The following is a 23,608-nucleotide window of genomic DNA, read 5'->3' as shown; positions in this document are numbered from 1 at the left end:
TAAACCCATTCAGTCTGTTTGCAGGAGTAACCTTGCTTTTCTCGTGACTACAGGCATTACAGTTTAAGTACTTACTACAGGGTTTTAATTTTACTCTCTCTGACAATTTAACAGTTTGTTTCAACATTTTGAAATTAATGTGCCCTAGATGTCTATGCAGTAAATGTATACATTCGTCATGTGGCTTAGCATTGTTATAAACCGAGTTAGCCATCTGCAACTGGTCATCATGTATAACATATAAATCATTCTCTAATGTAGCAGTAACACTTTTACCCTCTTTCTCTATTATACAGTTATCTCCCCTAAAGGGGGAGATAACACTCTCAGCAACAACAGAACTAAACAACCCAGGTTTCTGGTTCTATCTTATGGCCGTTTGAGGAACCACACCCAATTCCAATTTTAGCATTCCCTTAAAGAGACAGTATTAAAATGTCTGTCCTGTTTTATATATTTCCAACCCAACTGTTCGGTGACTTACATTCCTAACACCACTGTTGGAAGTTACGGTTCCCCTCTCTTCTAGGAGAACATTAGAAGGGGAAGGAAATTTCTCCTAAAAAAGAAAGGAAAAGGTGAAAACCCAAGCAGGGTCAGCTCCATCAGCCCCCACCTTTTGTCAAGTAGGGCTATTAAAAGAGCTGGAGCCAGCTTACTTTTCACAACAAAGGAAGGAGAAAATTACAGGCATGAGATACGGAGAAAAAACCCTACAAACTAGCCAAGATCCTTTCCCATAGAAATCAAATAGATGGCAAGCTATAAAAAAAACTTGTGAAAAGCAACCCAAAAGGCATGGCAGGAAGGAACCACGATAGCAAACAAGCAACTACAAAGGATCAGGACCATAAAACCAAGATCCCAGGAAAAGATCCCAACCTCAAAGAGACAGGAATTCAACACACACAAAAATCAAAGTCTTCAAAGATTCACACCTACAAATCAAAGAACCTGAAGTCTATAAGAGAGAGGTTTTCCTCCTCACTCATTAGATTAATCCTAGGAACGCTGTGAGATTTCTTCTTATCTGCCTTCCTATTAATAAACGGATTCTGACTTTCAACGCAGCTGACCAAATCATTTTGCATTAAAACCTCCCAGCCGGGAAATTTGATGGCTGGGACTTTTCTGGAGAGGAAATTCACTGTAAATCTAATAAAAGGGGTTTATGGGGATGAGGACTTGGCTTCGTGCTGTGGGGAAACCGAGGTCAGAACACGTTTTTACAGCTGTCTCTAAGCATTTTTCAGAGTCATATTTCTCCACAACAATCTGGGTCCTCGTTTTACCAACCCTGGAAGGACGGAAGGCTGAGTCAACCTTGAGCTGGTCAGGATCGAACTGCTGGCAGTGAGCAGAGTCAGCCTGCCTGCAATATTGCATTCAAACCACTATGCTATCGTGGCTTTTATCTCCTTCCCTGGTGTGGTGCAGCCCACCTCTTGCCCAGAATTGCCAATGCCACACTCAGAGAATCCGCTCCATTGCCACCTTCTCCCTTGCAGGACTCTCCCTTCTCTCTTCTCGGGAGGGTCCCTGGACAGGGAGAAGAAAAGAAATGCCAGCTGTGAGCCCAGCTGCTTCACCCCCCCACCCAGCATATTGTACCCCCTTCCAGCATCCTCAAGGCTGGGCCACTCTGGGACATTTGCTACCAAGGGGTCAGTCGAGGGGGAGGTTGGTCAGTGGGGAATGTCTCCATCTCGCCGGTGCTCTTAACAGTCTTGGGAATGTCTCCTTCCCGTCCCGAGGAATCCCCGAGGGGCTCAAAACACAGTATCAGCGGGGGGGGGGGGGGATTGTCATCTATCCTTTGAGATCAGAAATGAGCTCCTCTTGACAGGCTGGTCCTCGTCCCTCCACAAGTCCTCCCTTACCTGGTCCAGGAAGGGCCCTTCTTCCAGGCGCTCCAGCCCCTTCCCTCTCAGAGGGTCCTTTGGGGCCCGGAGTCCTTGTTGCCTTCCAAGAGGAAGACAGGTATGGCTGCTTCCGCCTTCTTCAGGTAGGCTGGGCTTCTGCCTGGCAGGCCAAGGAGGCAGGAATGCCTGGCAGAGCAATCCAGGGCATCATTGCGCAAGGACCCCAGCAGTCGCCCCACTTGAGAAGGGAGCCCCTTTTCTTTGCCCCAGGCTGGGTGGCCTCTCTTCGGAGCAGGGTGGGGGGTGGGTGAGGAGGCAGGCTCCATGCCTCCTGCTTGGAAATGGCCAGTGTGTAGCACTGCGCCAGCACCGCCTTGCCTAAGGAGGCTGGAGAAGGAAACGCCTCACTTGAGCCCCCCAAATGCCCTCACAGATCCCCAGATTGGATGGTCCTGGTGCTAAATCCTCCTGGCTGCTTTCCTTCGCAACCAGTGGTCAATTTGCCTGGCCAACCACCAGCCAAGACACCGTAATTTGTTTCCTTGATTGCAATAAGCGGGGAGAAGCTGCCATATAGCTTGGTTTCTCTCCAACGGTTCAACGCCAACCATTTTCCTTGGCTTCTCTCCAACCATTCAACGCCCCGGTCCTGGCCGCCCACCAATTACACTCTTTTCCGATCGCCTCCTGGATGCTTCCTGAGACCCTCCTTAAACCTCCTACCTCCCATATCTCACTGCATTATAGTTATCAGAGTATGTATGCGAGGTGTGTCCATTAGTATTTGAAGCATGCGTTTTGCTTACTACTGTGAGCCACTCCTTACTTCTATTGTTCGGAATATGGGGTACTCGCCACAATTTGCGTGCCCCTCTCCTGTGGCTCAGCTAGCGATTTCCTCTGGACCTGTTTCCATTCCTCACCCTGAAGCCCCTTCTGGGTTTACGCTCCGAGTCCTTGGAGTTGTAGCTACTGTTTCCTCTGGCAGTTTTGTACTTTCTGAAGAACCTCCACTCGTGTTCTCCATCCCTGGCTACTCACTTCCCAGGTAACTGGGGCAATTGAGTGTGTGTGTGTGTGTGTGTGTGTGTGAGAGAGAGAGAGAGAGAGAGAGAGAGAGAGAGAGAGAGAGAGAGAGAGAGAGAGAGAGAGAGAGAGAGTAAAGCCCCTTCTCCCCAATTTCCCGTTTAGACTTAGAATAATTTCATGGTCACTTTGAATGTATGCTAATCGCAACCTTAAAATGAAATCCCATGGCAAGCAGCTCTCAAAGGGTCACCACCTCCAATAGGCACTCCATAAACATGACAAAATGAATAAATGCAAAATTATGCATGTACCCCCATACTTTTCTCCTCAGTCAGGCCCCTTTTGTACAAACAGGGATGAACAGGTGGATGGACGGGTGGAGGCACACCCACACCTGCATAACGTAGATCAAAGGGCTGACATAGAATGAGGATGCAGCCAGTTGCTCTCCCCTGGGACAGGCCCAGCCCAAAGGATCCGGTTCCAGGAATGGGATCCCCATCCAGGGGAGGAAAGTCCCCTTCGCCAGAGCTTTGGAGCAAGGCTGGGTGTCCACTGGGAGTCGCCATGTCCTTCGGGAGCAGGGGGGGGGGTTCCTTGAGGCCCCTCCCTTCCTCCCAAGACCCGGTCGCTTCCAGCGGGAGCGGTCTGGTCTGGTGCTGCTCCTCTGGCCCCACAGAGCTGGCCTTGGCAGATCCCAGGATCTCCGGAACAGCCCGATGCCAGGCACAGCCTCTTGGGCACCAGCAGGGGGCAGCAGAAGCCGCCTCAGGGGGCCCCAGGGGATCCCAGGGAAGCTGAAAAAAGCGCCTTGGCGGCCAGTGGTGGGGACCAAAGGCTGCCTGCCGCCCCACGGATGGGGAGGGGGGGAAGCTTTCCTGTCCTTTCAGCCTGGGGGTCCCAGCTGGCTCCCCCCCCCCAACAGCCTCCTGGTGGTGCAAGAGAGCACAAACCTCCTCCCAGGTCAGGAGGAGGGAGTCAAGTTTCCGCTGGGGGGGTCGGGGCTGGACCCTCCGCTTCCCTAGCCAGGAACGTGGGCTTTTTTGTCCCTGTGGGGTTACAGGGCAGCGGTCAGCAGGGTCCCAGGCTCCTGTGGCCAGGCCACCCCTTTGAGGGGCTGCTCCAAGGGCCCTTGCGGGGCGGAGGAGACCCAGGGAGGGAGGAAGACTGCGAAGGATCCCGGCCTCGCTTGGTGCAGCACAGACCGACTTTGGTTGATGGTGGCCTGAACTCTGAACGCTTTGAAGTTTTCCTAATGCGGTTTTTCAATTAAACGCTTTCGTGAAATGCAACTGTGACATGTTGACTTGTTTTATCTGGAGGAGACTGTAAGCGAAACTTTCATGAGGACAAACGGGGTCTCCTTTTCAAGTCAGCCGTTAAAGCCGTCAGAGCATCTGTGGAAGCCCCGAGCGGCCCTCAGGCCGGCTTCGTCTCTGCCAGGGGTGCGCAGGGCCCCTTTCCCCTCTGGGCACAGGGTGGGCAAGGCTCCCCCGGGGGCTGGGTAGAGGCAGGTCTTTGGTCAAGAGCCTCTCTGGGCAGCCTGGCCAACTCACGATGCCAGGGGGAGGCCCTTCCCCTGAGAGAGCCGGGTGAGGTTGAGGCCTCCCCAGGGAAGGTCTCATGTAGGCTCCCGCCGGTTCCCCGCCAAGTGGGCAAAGGTCCATGAAGCTGCCTCAGGCCCTGCTTAGGGCACCAGAACATGGCTTTGTTTGTACAGTATGTGCAAAGGAGGGGGGCACCAGGATTTGTCAGTGCTCAGGGCACCATGGATCCTTAATCCGCCACTGGCAAGGGCCGCAGGGCCCATGTGGCCCCTGTGGTGCTCTCAGCGATGAAGAGCGGGAGGCTTCCATCCCTCCCAGCTTGCCCTGAACAGCAGCAGCGCAGCAGCCCCCTACCAGGGGCCGACGGAGGGCAGAGCTGAGCCCCGACTACACGCCTGACCCAGCTCCCTCCTGGCCCCCGGGGGCAGTGCAGGCCAGGTCCAGCAGGGTATCCTGCCCGGGACACCATGGAGGCTGGGCCAGAGGCACGAAAGCTTCCTTCAGAGCTCACAGCCTGCAAAGAGAACAGGGATGCAAGTAGGAACTGGGGCTGGGGGCTTCCTTGGGCTCCCGTGATTCCTGCCCTTTGCCGCTGGGCTGGGGGATCCCCCAAAGCCAAGCTCTCCATGGGATGGGGGGCCGACTCCTCTGCAGTGCCCAGCAGGAACCGGCAAAGCTGCCACGGGGCTCCTTCCTCCCCACAGAAAGACGCCTGAAAATGGTAAGCAGCTCATATTTTGGATTCCGAGAGTGAAAAGGGCACTACCTAAATACATGATAAATACAGGTACATCAAAACTAATGTAAATGTCACACTAATTTTATTTGAGCGTATTGTTATTTTAATTGCTGCTATAATAAATAATCAGATGCAAACGTATGTGCAGTGGAATGTCTACATTCCTGTGTAGAAATGCCTGAATAAACGAACACAAAGTCCTGTCCTAAAAATAGTCAGAACAGAATAATGAAATCCTCAGGATTGGGGGGTGGGGGGGGCATTGTGTTTGTTTTAAATTCTTCTATTAGCCATCCCTCAGCATGGCTTCTAGGGTGCTTTCCAGATGCAGGATGGGATGGAAATAAGCTAAACAACCCATTATAACAATCCAATCAGTCATTAGGTAATTAAAACCCGCAGACATTACCTCTGCCCTGGTCCAAGAAGGTAATGTTTGAACTCAATGTCTTTGATTTAAATAGTTTTATTTTCATGATTGTATGTTGCCCAGAGTTACCTTGAGGTAAGACAGGTGGCCCATAAATTTTATAAATAAATTTTGGAGCAGATGTGCCCCTTTAAAAAGAGCCTATACAAGAGGTTCCTCCCCCGCCCGCCCCCCCTTCTGGCCGTCCACTTCCTGGAAGTCACCTGTGGAACCCATTTACATTTGCTGAGCCGCCTGTGGCCAGGACTCCTCCTCCTGCAGTGGAAAGGCGCCCTGCCTGTTGCCTGATTCTCATCCCAAAGGGCTGCCGCTTGCAAGTGCCAGACCCACCAGATACCGCCCCCCCACTGCAACCCCCTTGGAGACGACCTCAGGCCCCTCTGCTCCCCCTGCCACTGAGGACTGGAGCCTTGCTCTCCCTACCTGGTCAAGGCAGTGATGGCATCGCTGCCTCCAGCTGCAACGTCCGGAAGCCCCCCACCCAGAGCAGGCCCACCTGCGGGGCAAAAGGGGGGTGTCAAGGGCTTTACTAATTGGATCCATGTGTTGGAGGGCCTGCCCCATGGACTGCAAAGGATTCGGGGCTTTTGCAAGCCAGTGAGCCATGCGCTTGCTCTTTGGAGTCATTGGCCTCCACCAGAGCTGATTCATGTCAACCTGTGCTTTGGCTTGATGGAGACACCTTGTTAGGATCAGCACTTGGCTTCACACGGCATCCTGCAGCTGACATTAGCAATGGGGGGGGGGGAGGAGGAAGAGATTGGAATGTGGGGAGAGAAGGGGGAGGCCTGGAGCCAAGCGCTGCCTGCCCGAACAGGGAGACCCACCGATCCTACCCAAGGCCATTCAAAGGAGTGCTGAGACGGAGAACGGGCGAACGGAGGAGGGTCCGTTACCTAAACAACATGAGAACTTCTAATTGGACTGATCGGGGGGGGGGGAACGGGGCTGGCCAGCAGAGAAAGGAAACATGTAAGCGATTGGCAAATCAAATAAATAAATAAAATAAACAAAATTAATTTTTTTTATTTATTTGATTTGTCAATCGCTTACAAGAGAATAGGTATAAGTATAAACATGAGTAGGAATACAGGAAATAGGTACAACTAAATGGGGACAATAGGACAGGGACTGTAGGCACAATGGTGCACTTATGCACACCCCTTACAGACCTCTTAGGAATGGGGTGAGGTCAATAGTGGTTAGTTTGAGGTTCAAGGAGTCGGGGTTAGAGGATGTAACAACAGAGTCAGGGAGCGCATTCCAGGCAATGACCACTCTGTGGCTGAAGTCGTACTTTCTGCAACGGAGTCTGAAGCGGTTTACATTGAGTTTGTATCTGTTGTGTGCTCTTGTATTGTTGTGGTTGAAGCTGAAGTAGTCATTGACGGGTAGGACATTGTAGCAGGTAATTTTGTGTGCTACTCTGAATTCCATCCATAGGTGGCACAGTTCTAGGTTGTCCAAACCCCAAATTTCAAGCCTGGTGATATATGGTATCCTGTTGCGAGCAGAGGAGTGCAGTATTCTTCTCATGAAATACTTCTGGACTCGCTCAACTGCATTAATGTCTGATATGCAGTGCGGATTCCAGACTGATGAGCTGTATTGGTCTGGCAAAAGTTTTGTATGCCCTAGTTAGCAGTTCTATATTTCCAGAGGGAAAGCTTCGTAAGATTAGATTTACAACTCTTAATGCCTTTTTGGCAATGCTGTTACAGTGAGCTCTGGCACTTAGGTCATTTGATATGAGAACTCCAAGGTCCTTGATAGAGTGAGGATCATCAACCAGGTCATATCCGCCTAGTTTGTATTTGGTGTACTTTTTTTTTTTTTTAATCAATGTGTAGGACAGAATATTTGTTGGTCGAGATTTGGAGTTGCCAATTGTTTGTCCATTCAGACATATAATCAAGGTCGCTTTGAAGGACAGTAGCATTGTTGGTGGTGTTGAATAGTTTTACGTCATCCACGAAGAGGACACAGTTGCTTATAAGGTGATTGCAAAGGTCATTTATATAGAGTATAAAGAGTGTGGGTCCTAGAACGCTGCCTTAGGAGACACCACTGTTAACTGGAGCAGGGTTTGATATAGCGCTCCCTATTTTTACTATTTGTTGCCTGTTTGACAGGAATGCAGTAATCCACTTATGAAGAGATCCGGAAATGCCATAAGAGTTTAGTTTTAACAGTAGTTTGTCATGTACCACTGAATCAAAGGCTTAGCAGACGTCTATGTAAATTGCTTCTATTGCTTTACCCTGGTCAAGTAGTCCATATGTTTTTGCGATGTAGGAGTTGTAGGTTGCAGGACAATTTTTTCCTGAAACCAAATTGTTTTTGGGAGAGTAGGTTGTTTGAATCTGTAGAGGGTGATGAATTGATTGATTGATTGATTCCATGACTTTGCACATGATACAACACACTGAGAATGGTCTGTAATTTTCAACCAGGGCGGGGTCACCTTTTTTGAAGATAGGGATGACCGAAGCTAAGGACCATAGGTTCGGTAAGGAGCTGGTTCTGAATGATATATAATATATAATGCTTAGGGGTTCCGCTATGGCAGAGGAGAGCTTTTTTAAGAAGTATGCGCATAATCCATCGGGGCCAATAGATAGGGATGGTTTTAGGTTACGTAGTGCCTTTTCTATGTTATCCTCTGTAAAGTCAATATGTAGTAGGTCATTACAGGAAATGTGGGGCATGAGCCATTGCTGTTTACAAAGACTGAGCTGAAGAATGTGTTGAAGAGATTGGCCTTAACGGCTTGATCACTGCAATCTTTCCATTTGGTCCATTTAGGGGTGGGACGGTTCTTGAGTCTTTAAGTTTGGTGTTTACAAAATTGTAGAAGGTGCTGGTGGATTTTGTACGAAGGAGGTTTTCCTCTTGCTTGCAGTGGTAATTTGTGCATTCTGCCTTTACCTGTCGGCATAAGGTGTTGTACTGGTTTTTAAAGTTCGTTACTTAGCTGGTTTGGTTTTAAGCCATAGCGATCTTTTTTTGGATTGAAGTTTCCTTATTGTTATGGGTAATTTGTTTGTTTTTGGGCGGGGGGGTGTTACTAATGGTACATATAGTTTAATGACTCTTTCAGGTTCAAACAAGAATGCCTTATAATGGTCTTCTGTAGTATTACAGCTGGAGAACAGAGTAGGCCAATCAAGAGGTGATAGGTCGGCATCTATGAGATCATAGTTGGCTTTTGGGGATCCATCATTATTTCTTTGTGAGGGCGTAAGTTGAGACAAAAGTCCCCCTTGATACATATTGGAAGGCGCTGAAGAGGCTGGCCACCTGGTCTGGCCGGCTGATGGTGGCTTTGCAACTGGACTTAAGAATTTGGCAAGGGGGGTGGGGCTTCAGCTGTGGTCAAGGCTCTCCGGACACAAGGCCAGAAGCAAAAGGCTGGTCATTAGCATATTAAAAGGCCCCTCCGCAGGTGCAGAGCTTAGCTAATGAAGTGTGCCCCCCCCGCATATTATGGGATGTTAGGCTACTCTGCGCACATCTCCAGTAAATCAGGAATAAGTGAGGAAATGCCAGGAAAATCCTGCATGGCTGTGTGGTTGTGTGGTTGTGTGGCCAAAATGCAGCCGGCTGAACATCAGCAGGAGCCCTCAATTCGGGCGAGGCTCCCCAGCGTGCCTTTCTCTGCTTTGGCCACCCGGCTCACAGGGCAGCACCTTGCCGGAGGACAGAAGCATAACCCACCCCCTCCCCAGGTATAAAAACAAAAGGCAGGACCCTCAAACAGCATGGAGAGCCCGAGAGAAGCACGGAAGAAGCGAGCCCAGCAGCGCCTCGTCCATGGAAGAATCTCGGGGGGCGGGGGTCAGCTGCTCCATCTGTCCAGGGAGGAGCCCCATTTTCAGGGCCCTGTGGATGGCCGGGGGGTCAGGCCAGGGGGAAGGAGGCCCCATGTGGCGGGGCTGTGCCAGAGGTTGCCCATCTCCCGCGCCCTATCTGACCTGCTCTGGGCGGGGGGCTGAAGGGTGCCCCCATTCTTGGACTCATGGGACTAGCAGAGACAATCAGAGGCCACAAGTAACCAAGCCACGAATGGTGGTTTGATAGGTGATACCCATTATCTTGAGTTGGCCCTGAAGGCTAGAGGAGGCCAGTGGGGTTGTTGAAGCTCTGGGATTCTGTGGGCACACCAGGCTGCCCCCCAAATTCTTGGATGGCGCATGTTGGGCCAGTGGCAGCTTCCGGGTGGTTCTGCAGGGAAGGCATTCACTCCTCCCTCGCCCTCTGGCCCACCTGAATGTGGGGTGCAAGGGGCCAACCCCCTCCCGCTTCTTCTGCAGAGCCACAGGATGGGGAACATGGGCCTGGAGGTGCCCCTCAGCAGCCAGGCCGGCAGGCCTGCGGCTCAACTGAACCCCAGAAGCTCCGCCCCAGGCGCCTTTCTGCCCACCGGCCACTCCGGTGTGGGAAAAGCTGCTTGGAGGGCAGGGAGGGGGGCCCTTCCCGCTGCCCCTCGCTCAGAGGCCCAGCCCCCCTCAAGGCACACCTGCTGGTCCAGAGGAACCGGTTGAGCCACTTGGTGGCCCCTCCCACCCTGGCTTGGGGCGGGGGCTTCCTCCCTGTCGGTAGCTGCTCAGGGCCAGCCCCCCCCCCCCAATCTCCTGGCTGGAACCCTAGTGCCAGAGACTGCCAGCAGCTCCTTTGTGATATCCTGGCCTGCCCCCCCAGCTGTCCTGAGCCTCACGGACCCTTTCCCAGTTGGGGGAGCCCAGCAGCCTCAGTGGCTGAGGAGGTGGAGCAGCCGGTCTCCTCCTCATGTGTCCATGCCCACCCCGCCAAAGTGGGGTCTCAGCCTGGCCCGCCCCCTCCCCCTGCTTGGGGCTTCCTCAGAGGTCCTTGTGGAGCACGGAGATGCCAGCGGAAGCGCCCGGGGGCCCAGCAGCCGGGGGGGGCTCCTTCTCCCCTCTCCAGAGAGGCTCCTGAGCCCCCAGGTCAAAGGCTGCCGGAGGGCCTTGGGAGCCACGGCTGCTGTGGATCGGGCTCTTGTGGGGCCCCCCTGTTGGTGGCCACCCTCGGTTGACACAAGCGGCCAAAGTGGCCGTCCCTGGCCAGGGTGAGCGGCAGCAGTGGCCCTGGTGGACGCCAGAGGGCATCCAAGTGGAGGAGGCCTTGGGGTAGGCGGGCAGGGAGCCCCCTTGCCCTGCCTGGCAGGCTCCCAACAGCCCTGGCATGCCAGCTGGTTTGGCCCCGTTGGGCCCTGCTGTTGCGTTTGGGCTCCTTCCCCGGGAATCCCGCGGCTTTGAAAGTCTTCCGCGTCCGTTCTCTTCAGCCAGGGGGACTCAGCCTTCCTTCCCTCCAGGGTGGGTAAAGTGAGGACCCAGATTGTAGGGGGGCAGAGGCTGCCAAGCTCGGTGAAGCAGGCTAGAAGCCCCTGTGCGACCGCTCTCTGCTTCCCTTCAAGCCAAACACACCTTTTCTCAGGCTGCTCCAACCTCTCCCAGCACCGTCTGAGCCCAAGAAGAGCTGCCAGGGAGCTGCCAGCGGTGCCCAGGGCTGTCAGTGGCCCCTCCCCTGACCGGCTACTGCTGAGCCTTTCTGAGCTGCTGGTCTGCCAGGGGCCTGGAGGGCCCCCGACATTTGGGCTCTTCCTTCCCTTCAACCTGGCTGCGTCTGCCCCTTCTCAGTCCTTCCCTCCGGGGTGAATTTGGCTGAGACTGGGCAGGACGAGCCGCTCCCCTGGCCCCAGCCCCAGCCTTGCTCCCCCAAGCAGACCATGGGTTGTCTTTGGGGGGGGGAGGGGGTTCTGCAGAAGCCCCCGTCCCTGCAAGGCCTCTCCCCTCTGGCCTGCCAGTCTGGCCCTTGCTGGCACAGCCCCCTCCCCTCTTTAAGTGTCCCCCTCAGCCACCTACCCCAAGGGGGCAGGAAGAGAGCAGACTTCTCCATACTCCCCATTTGGGCTCCAGAAGCAGAGGGGGCTGGCCCCCAGAGAGCCCCGCCCTCAGCCTTCCAGGCCCCTGGGATTCCTGCCTGGGAGGCCAAGGTGCTTCGCTCCGCCCAGGACTCCCCAGAAGGCATCCGCGGAAGAGGGCTGGATCCGCTGGATCGGCTCTCGGCTGCCTCCCCCCAGCATTCGGCTTTCCTGGCATGAGGCGGCTCTTCCCCACCCCCACGATGAGCAAGGCCGAATTGGCTGGAGGGCCCAGGTGAGGAGGTCCACCCAAAGGCCTCCCCTGCCCTGGGCAGGTTGCTGAGGCTCCACCTCTGACCCCCCTCCCCGCCAGAGAAGGGGAGGAGCGGCTGGAGAAGGCTGAGCAGAGCCAAGGAAGCACTGGAGCTCCAGTCCCCGCTGGGCAGGGAAGTGACTCACCCGCCAGGCTCCCCACATGCCAGGCAGATCCTGTTGTCTGCTGTGGCCTCTCAGCTGAGGATGCCTGCCAGGGCTCCGCTGCTACCGGTGGTTGGTGCGCAGGGCTCCCGGGGGCAAAGAAGCGGTGCCCCCCACGTCTTTGATTAGCGCCCTTTGGGGAATGCAGGTCTCTCTGGTGGCGGCAGCTTCTCCAGGACGGCTGCCTCTCCAGGGCCCCCCCAAGGCCTGGAAGAAGGTCCTGGACGTGGAGGGAGGGAGACTGGGACATGGGAGGGGGCTCTCCTTTGGGAAGGGTTTTCTTTGGGGAAAAGAGGGAGGGGCTCGGGCTGAGGAGGGGCTGCGTTCCCCCACAGGGGGTCCTCACCTTACGACCAAAACGGAGCCTAGAAGTTCAGGCGTGAGTGGTTGCAAGGGTCAGCTGAGACACCACGTGAGCAGAATTGATTTCGGGACCATTTTTACAACCGTTGTGAAGTGAGTCACTGCAGTTGGTCATAGAACCACATGGTCGTTAAGTGAATCTGCACAAACTGCGGCCAGGCAGATGTGGGCTGCTGCCCCCGTCTGACTGCAGTGGGGGGGGGGAACACGCAGGAGCTGAGAGCCACGCCTTCTAAAAGTCCCTCACAACTTGGAACGGTCATTAAGCCGCCAGTCATCCGTCGAGGACTCCAGGCACAAGCGGCTCAGCTGCAGGCCTGCGCCAGAGGGCCAGGAAGGCGGCCTTTCTGGGGGCAAAGATCCATGCCGCCCCCTCCCCTCCCCTCCCCCAAGGTTATTCTCCAAAGACCTCTGTGAGGAGCCCCGACGGAAGCCAACCAACGAGAAGGATTGAAGAAAGCTGGAGGCCTGGTAACCTTTGGCCAGCCCCCCATAGCAGTTGGGGAGTGGGGGCGGAAGCACTGCAGCCCAGCCAGCTCTGTTAGCAGCCGGGCAGGGGCGGGGGTGTCCGAGCAGCAGCCAGGCTGTGGGCTCTGCTGGCCCCAAGGAGGGAGCAGGCGGTTCCAGGGGCGAGGCGCGGAGGGTTTGCCCGTCCAGGAGCTGCCCTTTGGGGGCCCGTCGTTAATTGGGGAGCCTGAATGGCTACGTGGGTCGAAGAGTAGAGTGGCCCCTGCAGGCTCCCTTCCACACGTTTCTGAAGAGCTCGTCAAAGAACAGCCTTTGGGGGGGGTGCAGTCTCACCATTGGGGAAGACTTTAGGGGCTGGAATACGGGGCAGAAATCGGGATTGCAAGAGGGGGAAACAGAACCTCCCCCCCTGAGGAAAGTCAAGGGCTTTGGACGTGGCAGGAGGGGAACCCTTTCCGGGAAGCAGCGCCTGAGGGGGGTGGTCTGGATGGAAGCGGAGCCCAACCCCGTCCAGCTCAGGACAAGGAATCCTCCCGCCTGGGGGAGGAGAGGGCTGGGTTCTGGACACGGAGGAAGGAGCAGAGCGGGCCGGATGATCCCAGCCTGGAGAGACAGTTACACAAGAGCCACAGTGTCGCAAGCACCTGGCCGAGGGCAGCGCAAGACAGCGGGGCTCTCACCAGAAGCGGCCAGGCGTGTTCAGTGCCCTTCAGAAGAGGAGAACGGAAGGCTCCAATTACCAGGAAGCAGATTTTAATCAGGCTGCCCCAGACCACCCGCCTTCCTTGGGGGTTTCTGGGGGGGGGGGCTGGGGAGGAAGCCTGCGCAGGAAAGAGGCCAATGGCTCAGGAGGCGGCCCCTGACTTGGAGGGAGGGGCTTGTAACGCCACCAGATGGACCTTCCTCATGGGACCCCAGACCCAGGAAAGCTGACCTCCCCACAAGGCAGCCATGCCCGCATCACCTCACATTCTTCCGCCCGTTTGTCACAGAAATGCGGGAGGATGTTAGAAAATTGCCCTCATTAGTGCAAGCAATGCAGGGAATGAGGTGCCCGGGGTGTGTGTGTGTGTGTGTGTGTGTGAGATTGCACACCCAGGAATCCAGGCCAGGAACCAGGCAGCCTTGACCTCCTCTGGACCTGCTGGTTCTCCCAGAAACTGGACCTCTGGCAATTCTGCCCACCAACTTCAGCAGGACCCCTCGGGGGGGCCACAGGGCTTCCTTGGCAACTTGAGCTGGGCAAGCGCAGGCAAAGCGCAACCGACAGCCTCGCAAGGGGGAGAGGCTGCTCCTGGGAGTGGGGGGGGGGGCAGCGGGGGAGGTGGAAGCCCCCAGTGAGAGCATAAAGACCCCCTGGGGAGCGGGAGGCAGAGCAGGAAGTGAGGCCCCCTCAAGGCTCCACTTGTGGCAAGCAGGTCGACCCACATGCACGCGCACGCGCACGCCTGCACCTGGAGCGAGGAGGCCCTCCGGCAGAAACTCTCTCCTGGAAGTGACCCTTGGGCCAGGGTCCCTGGGTCTGCCCCTCCCTCCCTCGCTTAGACTTTCGTCCACGGCGTTTATGGCTGCGCGGAAGTTAATCTGTAACCGGCCGGGGAGCCGGCGAGGCAGGACCTGTTAGTCAGCTGTGTCTGGTCGCGGGCAATTTGCGAGCCGGATCGACCTGCCTTGCTCAGCGGGAGCATGACGGGCACCTGGGGAGGCATGACGGGCAGCTCAGTTATGCGGAGCACATGACCGCCGGCAGGTGCTTCTGCCGGCCAGCGCGGCCTCAGTTCCCCGACCGCTCCGGCCACGCGGAGGAACTCCCTGGATGCTCCGGCCAGGCACCGGCAGAGGTGAGCGGTGCGAAGCCGCGGCGCTGGGACTTACGGTCGCTCTGAGGGCAAAGGGGGGGGACAGGAAGCAGACTGGTGGGCAGGCCGAGGGGCTTCTCCGCGGCGCAGGTCCCGGGTCTTCCTAGAGCCAGCGGCACTCTGCTGGGGCTCCGGAGCCCTTTCGCTTCCTCCTGCTTGCAAAGCCAGTTCGCGGCTCCTTCCGTGTCCTGTCTGGGATCCTCGCTTGGTCGGGAACACAAACCAGCCTCACTTTGCCACAGGGAGGCCGGGCATTTCTCATTCAAGTTTCTGGTCCTGCATGAGGCCAGCCCAGCTGAGACTGGGGGGCGGGGGGCGGGCGGGCTGCAAGGCGTTCCCTCGAGGACTTTCCTGAAAATCTTGCCCCGGGAGCCCCCAGGAGTCAAGTGGGCCGCCCTCACTCAGCAGGACAAGACAGCAATCGGTCAAGGGGTTACGAAGCCAGGAGGCTGCGAGTTCTAGCCCCGCCTCCGGCGAGAACCAGCGCAGTGACTGGGGACCCCTGGTTCTCAGGTGTAGGAGAGGGAGGAGGGGAAAGCCACGTCTGAAAGGGCTGCCAAGAGAAGGAGAAGCTGGAGTTGACGCCACCGCCGCCGCCACTCAGCAAGGAATCTGTAGGGCATCTTTTATTTCCCTACACAACATCCCTGAAAGGTAGGCCAGGAATGCAACCAGCCGGGTCACCTGTTCCTTCACCAGGCGGCGGCTGCCAGCGCCGCCCAAGAGCTCCTGCCGGTCTCTGCGCGCTGGGTCCCCATTTCAGCGCCCCCAGCTCCGGCTCCCGAAGGCGCATCGGCGGGTGGGGGCGCGAGGGGGCGGGGCTGAGCATCCCCTAGCAGCATTTCAGCCTCTTCCCCGCCGCCCCTCGATGCCGGCAGCCGCTGCCCCTGGAGCCTCCCCGCCTTTGTCGCCCAAAGCCCCCTTGTCCCGCCACGCAGCGGCCCCTCCGCCCGAGGAGACCCCCCGCTGCCCCCCCGCAGGCCGGCCGAGCGTCGCAGCTCCCAGCCCCGCCGGCAGCGCTTCCCACGCCGAGCGGCCGCGGCGAGAGTCAGGCAGCGCTTAGCGCGGCTGGGTCGCTCCGGTGCGTCGGCCGGTGGAGCCCGAAGGGCGCAGCGGTCAGTGCGGAGCTCGCCGCGGGGTTTCGGACCTCCGTCTCCCCGGTCCTGCGGCTCCTCGCAAAGGCCAGGCGAGCCTCTCCGAGCGCGCGGCGGGCGAGAGCCGCAGTCCGGGCTGCCTGCGGAGCTCACGCGCTCCTCTCGCTCGCTCTCTCCCGCTTGGCGCAGCGCGCACCGGAGGCGTCCGCGGCAGCATCGCCAGCCACTCCGGGATTCGCCCCGCCGCCGCCCTCCTCCTGCCATGGGTCTCCGGGAGTCGCCTTACTCCAGCCGCGTCCTGGGGGGCCTGGACATCACCACGAGGGCCCTGCTGTTCCCCGGCTACTGGCTAGCGAACGAGGTGCTGGCCCTGCAGCGCTCCACGGGGGAGAAGCCCCGCTGCGCGCCCTACGGCCTGGAGGTGGCCGTCCGGGGGCCGCTGCTGGTGCTGCTGCTGCTGCTCTACAGCCCGGTCTCGCTGCTGGCCCTCCTGCTCTGGCTGCCCCTGCAGGCCGCCCGGCGGCCCTTCGCTTACCAGCACACCCCGGGCCGAGCCCCTCCCGAGGCCTGGGCGCTTCCGGGCCCGGCCAGGACCCTCCGCCTCCTCAGCGGGAACGTCTGCCTGCTCCCCGAGGGGCTGGCCAAGTTCAGCAACATCTGGCGAACCCAGTGGCGGGCCAGGCACATCGGCCAGAGTCTGGCCCAAGCGGCCCAATGCTCTACGCCCTATGCACCCCCCGGGGCCCCCAATGGCCTGGCCATCCCACGTGGGCTGCCGGGGGGGCCTGCCGCTGCCCTGGGCCACCCCTGGGGTGACTCTGTGATGACCGTGGAGGGGGTGGGGGCCGTGGCAGGGGAGGCCAACGGGCCCCGGGAGATCGCCGTCTGCAGGCCTCCGAACTTGGACCTCCTGTGCCTGCAGGAGGTCTTCGACCTCCGGGCCTCTGCCCACCTGCGCCACTTCCTGGCCCCCCAGTTTGAGCACATCATCCACGACGTGGGCACCTACGGCCTGCAGGGCTGCTCCGCTCCGAAGCTGCTGAACAGTGGACTCTTCCTGGCCAGCCGCTACCCTCTCTTGGCCGTGGAGTTCCACTGCTACCCCAACGCCACTGGCGAGGATGCCCTGTGCGCCAAGGGCCTGCTGTGCGTGCAGGTGAGCCAGCCGGGGCCTCCTTGGGCAAGGGAGGGGCATGAGCGGGACCTGCCACCATGTGCCCCCCCCCGTGCCAGGGTGGGGCCCCTGGGGCTTCAGCATGGGCTTAAATGCTGCTTGGTGTCCACTGACGGTCCTGCTGTCCGTGTTGCCCCTTGTGGCCAGTCTCTCACACCTGCTTGAAGCCAAAGGAGGGTGGGGGGGGGCTCCTTCTGCAGGGCTGCCCCATCTCTGGAACCACAGACTGATACGATGCCACGAGACCCATGTGGTGATCCAGGGCAGCACCCAAGGCCCCTAAGGGGTCCCCGTGGCCTGAAGGTCTTCCCACTGGGGGCCCTAGTGAGGTCGAGTGTACCTCCGTGGACTCCCCAACCTGAGGGGGTGTCTCCTCTCAGAAAGCCTCTCCCCCCCCATCCACGGAGGTTCACCTGTGTTCCTGCTTTGTCCACTCAGGTGCAGCTGGGAGCCTGCCAAGGACGAAGGGTCATAGGATACCTGAACTGCACCCACCTGCAGGCCCCTGAAGGTAGGGGCAGGAGCGAAGCCCTCCAGGGGCCGCACCTGCAGAGCCAAGGCAGGAAGGGCTGGAGACAGGGCTGGGGGGGGGGTCAGTCTCTGGAGAGAGGGAGAAGGGAGGAGGTCCAGGCCAGATGTGCTGAACCTCTGTAGGCTCTCAACCGGCGCTGCCTTTGCCTTCCCTGGAGGGCTCCGCATAGAGGCCGGACGGTCCCTGTCAGAGATGTGGTGGACTAGATGATCTCACGGTCCACCTCTGTCCTGTGATGGCCGCCCAGGGTCTTCTCCCGGCAGAGGAAACCTGGCAGTGAAGCAGAGAGACGGGGGTTTCTGGGTCTCCTTCCTCCCCCGAAGGCGGCTCCCCGCTTGCCCTCCCCCTCTCCCCTGCCCTGCCCTGCCTGCTTGAGGAGGGGGCGAGGGGGGCACTGGGGGTGGCGTCCCCCTCATGGCTCTCTTGGCCTGCTGGGCAGTCTCCCCGCAAACCCCCCAGCTCCGGTGGTGCCCATGCGCTGGGAGCAGAGCGCAGAGGGGAGCCCCCCCGCCGAGGCTGATGCGGCTGCCCTCCCCCTCCCACAGCGGATGGGCCCATCCGGCAGGAGCAGCTGGACCTCTCCCTGCGCTGGGTGCAGCTCTTCCAAGACAGCCATGCGCAGCCGGGGGACGTGGTGGCCTTCGACATCTTCTGTGGGGACCTCAATTTCGACACCTGCTCTCCAGGTGGGTGTCCAGGAGGGGGACGCAGAGCCCGAAGCAGGGGAGGGGCCTCCCTCCTGGCTTGGCTGTCTCAGGCCCCTCTTTCTCCCCAGGTGATGCCATGGAACAAGGCCACGAGATCTTCAGCCGGTACATTGACCCCTGCCGCCTCGGTCCTCGCCAGGAGCGCCTTGGGCCATCGGTGGGTGAGCCCCGCACCCCGGGGGCCTCTGACCCGGGGGGAAAGCTGGTCTGCTCCACCCTTTGCTGGGCCCAGCGGGTGACTGGAGCGGCCGGGCAGGGAGGGAGGGAGGGAGGGAGGGAAGGGCCCCGTGGTGGGCGAGAGGCCACTGGGACCCTCCTGCCCTTCACAGGGACGCTGATGAACCCGCTGCACCTCTACGACGAAGCCGTGGCCACCCCAGAGAGCCTGAAGAGGTGAGGGGCCTGGGGCCCATCCTGGGATCTCGGGGGCAGAAACAGGGGCCCCTGGAATGACATGCCAGGTTGGCTTCTTTCGGGGGCGGGGGGCAGAAGGCCGTGCCTGACCTGACAGCAGCCAATCCCAGTCTGCCTCCCTTCTCGCCCTCAAACCAGCTTCCAGTCCTGGCAGCTGCCTGGTGGTGCCCCCCTTTCCTCGGCAGGGTCCCTTGCCCGTGCTGGCCTCTTTCTGGGGCCGAGAGAGGCCGAGGGTCCCTCATGGGGACTTGGGGCCCAAGGCCCATCTCGCCCTCCCCACTCCCGATCGAGGCCTAAATGTGGTCCAAGGATGGAGGCTGGCTGATCCCCGGGGGAAGCCTCTGCCAGGGGCTGGGGGCGGCTTCTGTCCCTGGGGGAGAAGGTGGGGGAGGGAGGGCCCTGAGCTGGGCAGGGGCAGCTGGGGCAGGAGACGCCTCCGGGTAGGCCCACGTCTGGGGCAGAGGGGGGACAGGGCGGCCAAGGGATGGGGGCCAGTCTGAACCTTTGGGACGAAGAAGGGAAGATGGGGGTCGCAGCCTTCAGCTACCCGAAGGGCAGGGCCTGAGCCATGAGCGGAAACCAAAGGGGGGGGGTGATAGGTGAGAGAGGAGGAGGAGGAGGCACCTCCCGATCATAGGAGCCATTGGCCAGTGGAACTGCCTGCCCCCTGAAGGGGTGAGTTCTCCTTCTGCACATGTCTTCAAACAGGCACCAGGCGCTTCATTCACAGCAGCAGTTGGGACGACTAGAAGATCCCAACCTTTATTTGTTCCTTAGCCCCCCACCCCACCCCTCTGTTTTGCCTCCCAGGACTCTGGAGAATCCGGAGGAGCGCAGGAAGTACCTGGCAGGACCCCTCCAGGCCGAGGCCACCTGTCACAAAGGGCGGCGCATCGATTACACTCTCTACCGGCAGCCCTGGGGTCCAGGGCACTTGAAGACCGTAAGTGGCTGGGGAGCCTGTGGTCAGCTGAGGCAGCTGGGACGGCCTCCCCTGCTGGGCCAAAGGGACTGGGGGAGGGGGGGGCTCTCCGGGTCTTCTGGGCTGCAGGGGGCGGCAACAAGTCGGGAGTCGGGAGGGGTAGATGCCTGCTGAGCAAGCACCAGTCTGGGGAGGCTGTGGTGGTCGGGGCAGCATTGGCGGGGAGGGGGGCAGGCAGGGGGCTGCAGAGATGCCAAAGTCAGACACACAAGCCAGGCAGGGATGTGCTGGGGGGAGGGGAAGGAAGGCTGAGCTGGCCATGAGCAGCCCCCAAGGGCGGGGGGCTGTCCTGGGGGAAGGTTCCCAGAAGCGGGGAGAGCTCATTGGGGAGCCAGCAATGGGGCTGGAGTGGGGCAGCAGAGGCCGGGGTGAGGGGGCTGCCAAGAAGGGGCTGGATCCATGCCAAACAAGACGCCCCCGGAGCTGCCTTCTCGTCTGGGCGCACGATGCCTCTGGACCAGGTGAGCCCCTTCTGCCGTCGGAGGGCAGGAAGCAGGTGAGGGAAGAGGGGCCCGGAGCCGGACCCCAGGACTGTGGGCAGCAGGGCCTGGCAAGGCTGCCCCACCGAGGGGCCTCCCTGCTGGCATTGGCACCGGCTTCTGGCTCTGTGGGGGCGGGGCTTGTGGCGGGAAAGCCCGCCTTCTTGCCAGCCACCGCCCAATGCCTGCAATCAGCCTTGGCCTCTCTTTGCCTGCTGGAGAAATGGGCCCAGCAGTGGCTTCCTGTGCCTGGTCTGCTCGGCTCACCTCGCGGTTCTCTCCCCTCCCCAAGACACGAAACTGCCCTCCTTGTGCAGGGCATCGGTTCCCAGGGGAGGTGGGGGCGCGCCCTTTCTCTGCTGGGCAGCTGCTTTCTCTGTGGAGCCCCAGGACGCCCCTTTGGCCCCCTCACCCTAGGGGACACCGGCACCCCCGAGAGCGGAGCTGTCCTCCCTCCCGAGTAAGCCCAGAGTAACACCCTCCCACGCAAGGTGGCATTTGCTAGGACAGGCACGGTGGCTGTGGCCGTAGCATCGTTTAGGCCAACCTGGATCAGGGCTGGACTTCTTGTTGAGGGTCGAGCCCAGGTAGATGGTCCTGGTGGGCCAATCTCTGCCCTGTGGCGAATGGAGCCTTGTGCAAGGCCCACCCGGCGTTTCCTGGGCAGGAAATCCAGCTCTCGCGTGGCGATGCCTCCCTGCTCCTGGCTTTGGAAAGCATCTCCTGGGTGAGCGCAGGTGCAGCAGCAGCAGCCTTGGCACTTCCTGGTCCTCCACCTGCGGTCAGCCAGCTGCTCTCTTGGTGGATCGGGCCCTTTGGAGTTGAGCAGTCAGATCCGTGATCCCCCAGCGACCATTTTTTGCGGGTCACGGGGAGGCGTCTCCCGTCAATTCCAAAATGGTCCACCTGATGCCAGTAGTAAATCTCTGGACAGGAAGGTCCCCCTGGCCTGCAGAGCCCCCAGCAACTGTTCTGACTTCCTCCCCCCGCTCAAGACTGAGGCAATGAACCTCCCCCCGGTCAGGTAGTTCTCACCATCCCCTCAGCCTCCACAAGTGTGTGTGTGGGGGGGTTGATAAAAGGGAGAGAAGTGGGTGGGGGTCTCCATAATAGCAGTGATCCCCCCCAGGCAGATTTCCCCTCCTTCCAGAAGAAGGCCCCTTCCCCCTTTCCAAGGGCTCTCCGGAAGGGGCCAAGGAGAGAGGGAGGGGGGTCTCTGGGGAAGGGGTGCAGGAGGGAACCGGCAGGCTCGGCTGGCGTTGGGAGTAAGTTGGGCCACAGCAGAGTGGGGGGCTGCAACCGATGGCTCTGGAAAGGGATGGAAGGGGCCTCCGCAGCCCGAGTCTTCCCCGAGCAGCCGGTTGGCTAGGCAGCCTTCAGGCCCCTTGAAACGATGCAGGATTCGGGCCAAGCAGCCCAGGCTCTCCTCTCTGGGTCCCCTCCTGGGCCGTTGCTCTGCTCTGCTCTCAACCCTCCTGCCGCCGTGTCTCCTCTCTGCTTGCAGGCGGTGGAGAAAGTCTTCTTCTTCACCCAGCTGGCCACCTGCTCCGACCACTTGCCTGTTGGACTGCAACTCCTGGTGTCTTCAGAGGTGGAACCGGAAGCCCCAGCGCGGAAGGACCCCCTGTGACCTGCAGCTGGACTGACCTCCTTGATCCAGGGAGGGGGAGCCGCCCTGTCCCTGCTGGAGCCAGAGGGAGAGAGAGAGTCGCTCCTCCGGAGCCAAGCCGGGCACCCTGGCGATGGGCGAGGGGCTGGCGTGGGAGCCCTCCGAGGTTGCAGGCCGGGGCTGGAGAAGTCTCCGACGGGGTGGCTCTGGTCAAGGGGGACCCTCTGGGCGACTGCGGCCTCCCCTGCCCGAGTGCCTGGGCCTCCTGCTCAGCCTCTCCCGCCGGCCCTCCGAGGAAGGGCGGCATCAGTGGAGCCAGGGTGGGGGAGGACACATGCTCCCCCCCCCGAGTGGACGACGGCCCCCGTGGCTCCTCCCGCCTCTGGGTGACGCTGGCTGCAGAAGGGCCTGTGCAGACTTTGGGCTGGGGAAGCGGATCTCGCGTCCGAACCAGAATTTTATCCTAAGGTGTAACTTGAGTTTCGTAACTATTTACCCAAACGTTGGCGGCCTCCCAAGAGCAAAATCTCACCACCAGACAGATTACACTGTGGAACTGAATGTTTCAGCACAACTTGAATTGTTTCCAAGAAACCGAAAGGCGTCAAATACGAAGCGTTTCCTACACTTGAGCAGAGCATCCTGGGCTGTTCTTAATTGGGGGGGAGTTCTCCATAATAGCCTCCCCTGGGCCCTGGGGGCTCCAAAGCTCCCAACTTTCAGCGGGGTGGGGACTGGCCCTGCCCCTCCCTCCCTGGTGTGCCGGAAGGCGTTTCCTGGTTCCGAGGACTCTACGGCACTTTGTTCAACCACTTGAGTAAACATCTCTGCCATCGGTTGGCACAGAAGGCTGGCCTCTTGTGGGACCGGGTGCAGCACGAAGTCTAGGAGGGCCTGGTGCAGGGGGGCTTTATCCACTCTGGCTGCTTGATACCTGCCCGCCACCCCTCCAATCCAGACAGAATCCCCCTGGCAGTTGCCAGGAAGGGAGGCAGCTGCGGGGAGGGTGGGTGGCGCCTCCCTGTGGGCAGAGATGGGATTCAGCCGGTTCTGAGCCTCCCGCTGGGTCCCAGCTGATTGGCTGCCTCTTCTTTGGTTGCCCTGCACAGGAGAACGGAGCTGGAAAGCAGGGGGATTTTACAAGATATCCTTCCCCTGCCACGCCCACCAAGCCACGCCCACAGAACCGGTAGTAAAAAAAAAATGGAATCCCAGCGCTGCCTGCGGGTCCGCAAAGGCTCGTCCTCTCCAGCCCACTAGTAGGAGCTGGACCAGTTGGGCTGGGCCTGGACTCCCAGCCAGAGAAGGGGGAGGGAGGGAGGGAGGGAGGCTCGGGCCCAGGAACCCCAGGCTGGCTCTCAAGGCCCCGACCTGCACCGCCATCCCTTTGCCCCCGCCGGGCGCAGGTTGGCAGGAGGGCGAACAGTCGGAAAGGGGGTACCGGGGGGCTTCAGGGAACGGGGCCATCCTTGAGCCTAAGGAGCCCTTCACGCAGCACTTCAGCCAGGCGGGCGAACCTCAGAAGGGGGCAGAATGGGTCCAGTTCCGCTTCCAGTTGGGCCGCTGCCCTGAGCCCCAAAGCACAGGGAGGAGGGGGCCGATCTCCCGGGGTGGGGGTGGGGGCTTTGCCACGGCAGAGGCCGCCAGGACAGCCGGGGAAACGTAAACACAGCAATGAGATGATCAGTCATTTCTTTTAAAAAGGCCGTTTCTTCCCTCCCAAGGAAGCCAGGGAGAAACCTCCAGCACGGAGCATCTCAGCAGCGTATCTCAACTCAGTGGCTGGAAGACTAAAGTCTACAAGGGGCCGTTGTAGCTGATTGGTTGGAGAGTGCGGGGAGGGGCTCCAGCAGGAGGCAATCTGTGCCCTGATTGGTTGCTGTGGGGGTAAAGGGGGAAGTTCCTCTCCCCCCACACACACACATTTTTTCTTCTGTGTGCTCTGAATTCTGTGATTTACCT

General features: G+C 59.3%; 1 protein-coding gene across 1 annotated transcript; it reads left to right on the top strand.

Moving 5' to 3' along the window:
- Nucleotides 1–14,271: 14,271 nt before the first annotated feature.
- LOC113450625 (sphingomyelin phosphodiesterase 5) lies at nt 14,272–22,544 on the top strand. The gene is given in 10 exon segments (XM_026721880.2): nt 14,272–14,637; nt 15,169–15,309; nt 15,939–16,905; nt 17,362–17,434; nt 18,001–18,141; nt 18,231–18,302; nt 18,305–18,319; nt 18,492–18,555; nt 19,387–19,519; nt 21,542–22,544. Coding segments are annotated over 8 exon segments (1,518 nt in total). The 5' UTR covers nt 14,272–14,637; nt 15,169–15,309; nt 15,939–16,011; the 3' UTR covers nt 21,668–22,544.
- The last annotated feature ends 1,064 nt before the right edge of the window (nt 22,545–23,608 follow it).

Source organism: Pseudonaja textilis, chromosome 3, assembly GCF_049901715.1.
Source record: "Pseudonaja textilis isolate UNSWEBS1 chromosome 3, rPseTex1.2, whole genome shotgun sequence".
Taxonomy (NCBI): Eukaryota; Metazoa; Chordata; class Lepidosauria; order Squamata; family Elapidae; genus Pseudonaja; species Pseudonaja textilis.
Note: the sequence above shows the minus strand (reverse complement) of the source record. Positions and strands in the feature narration are given on the sequence as shown.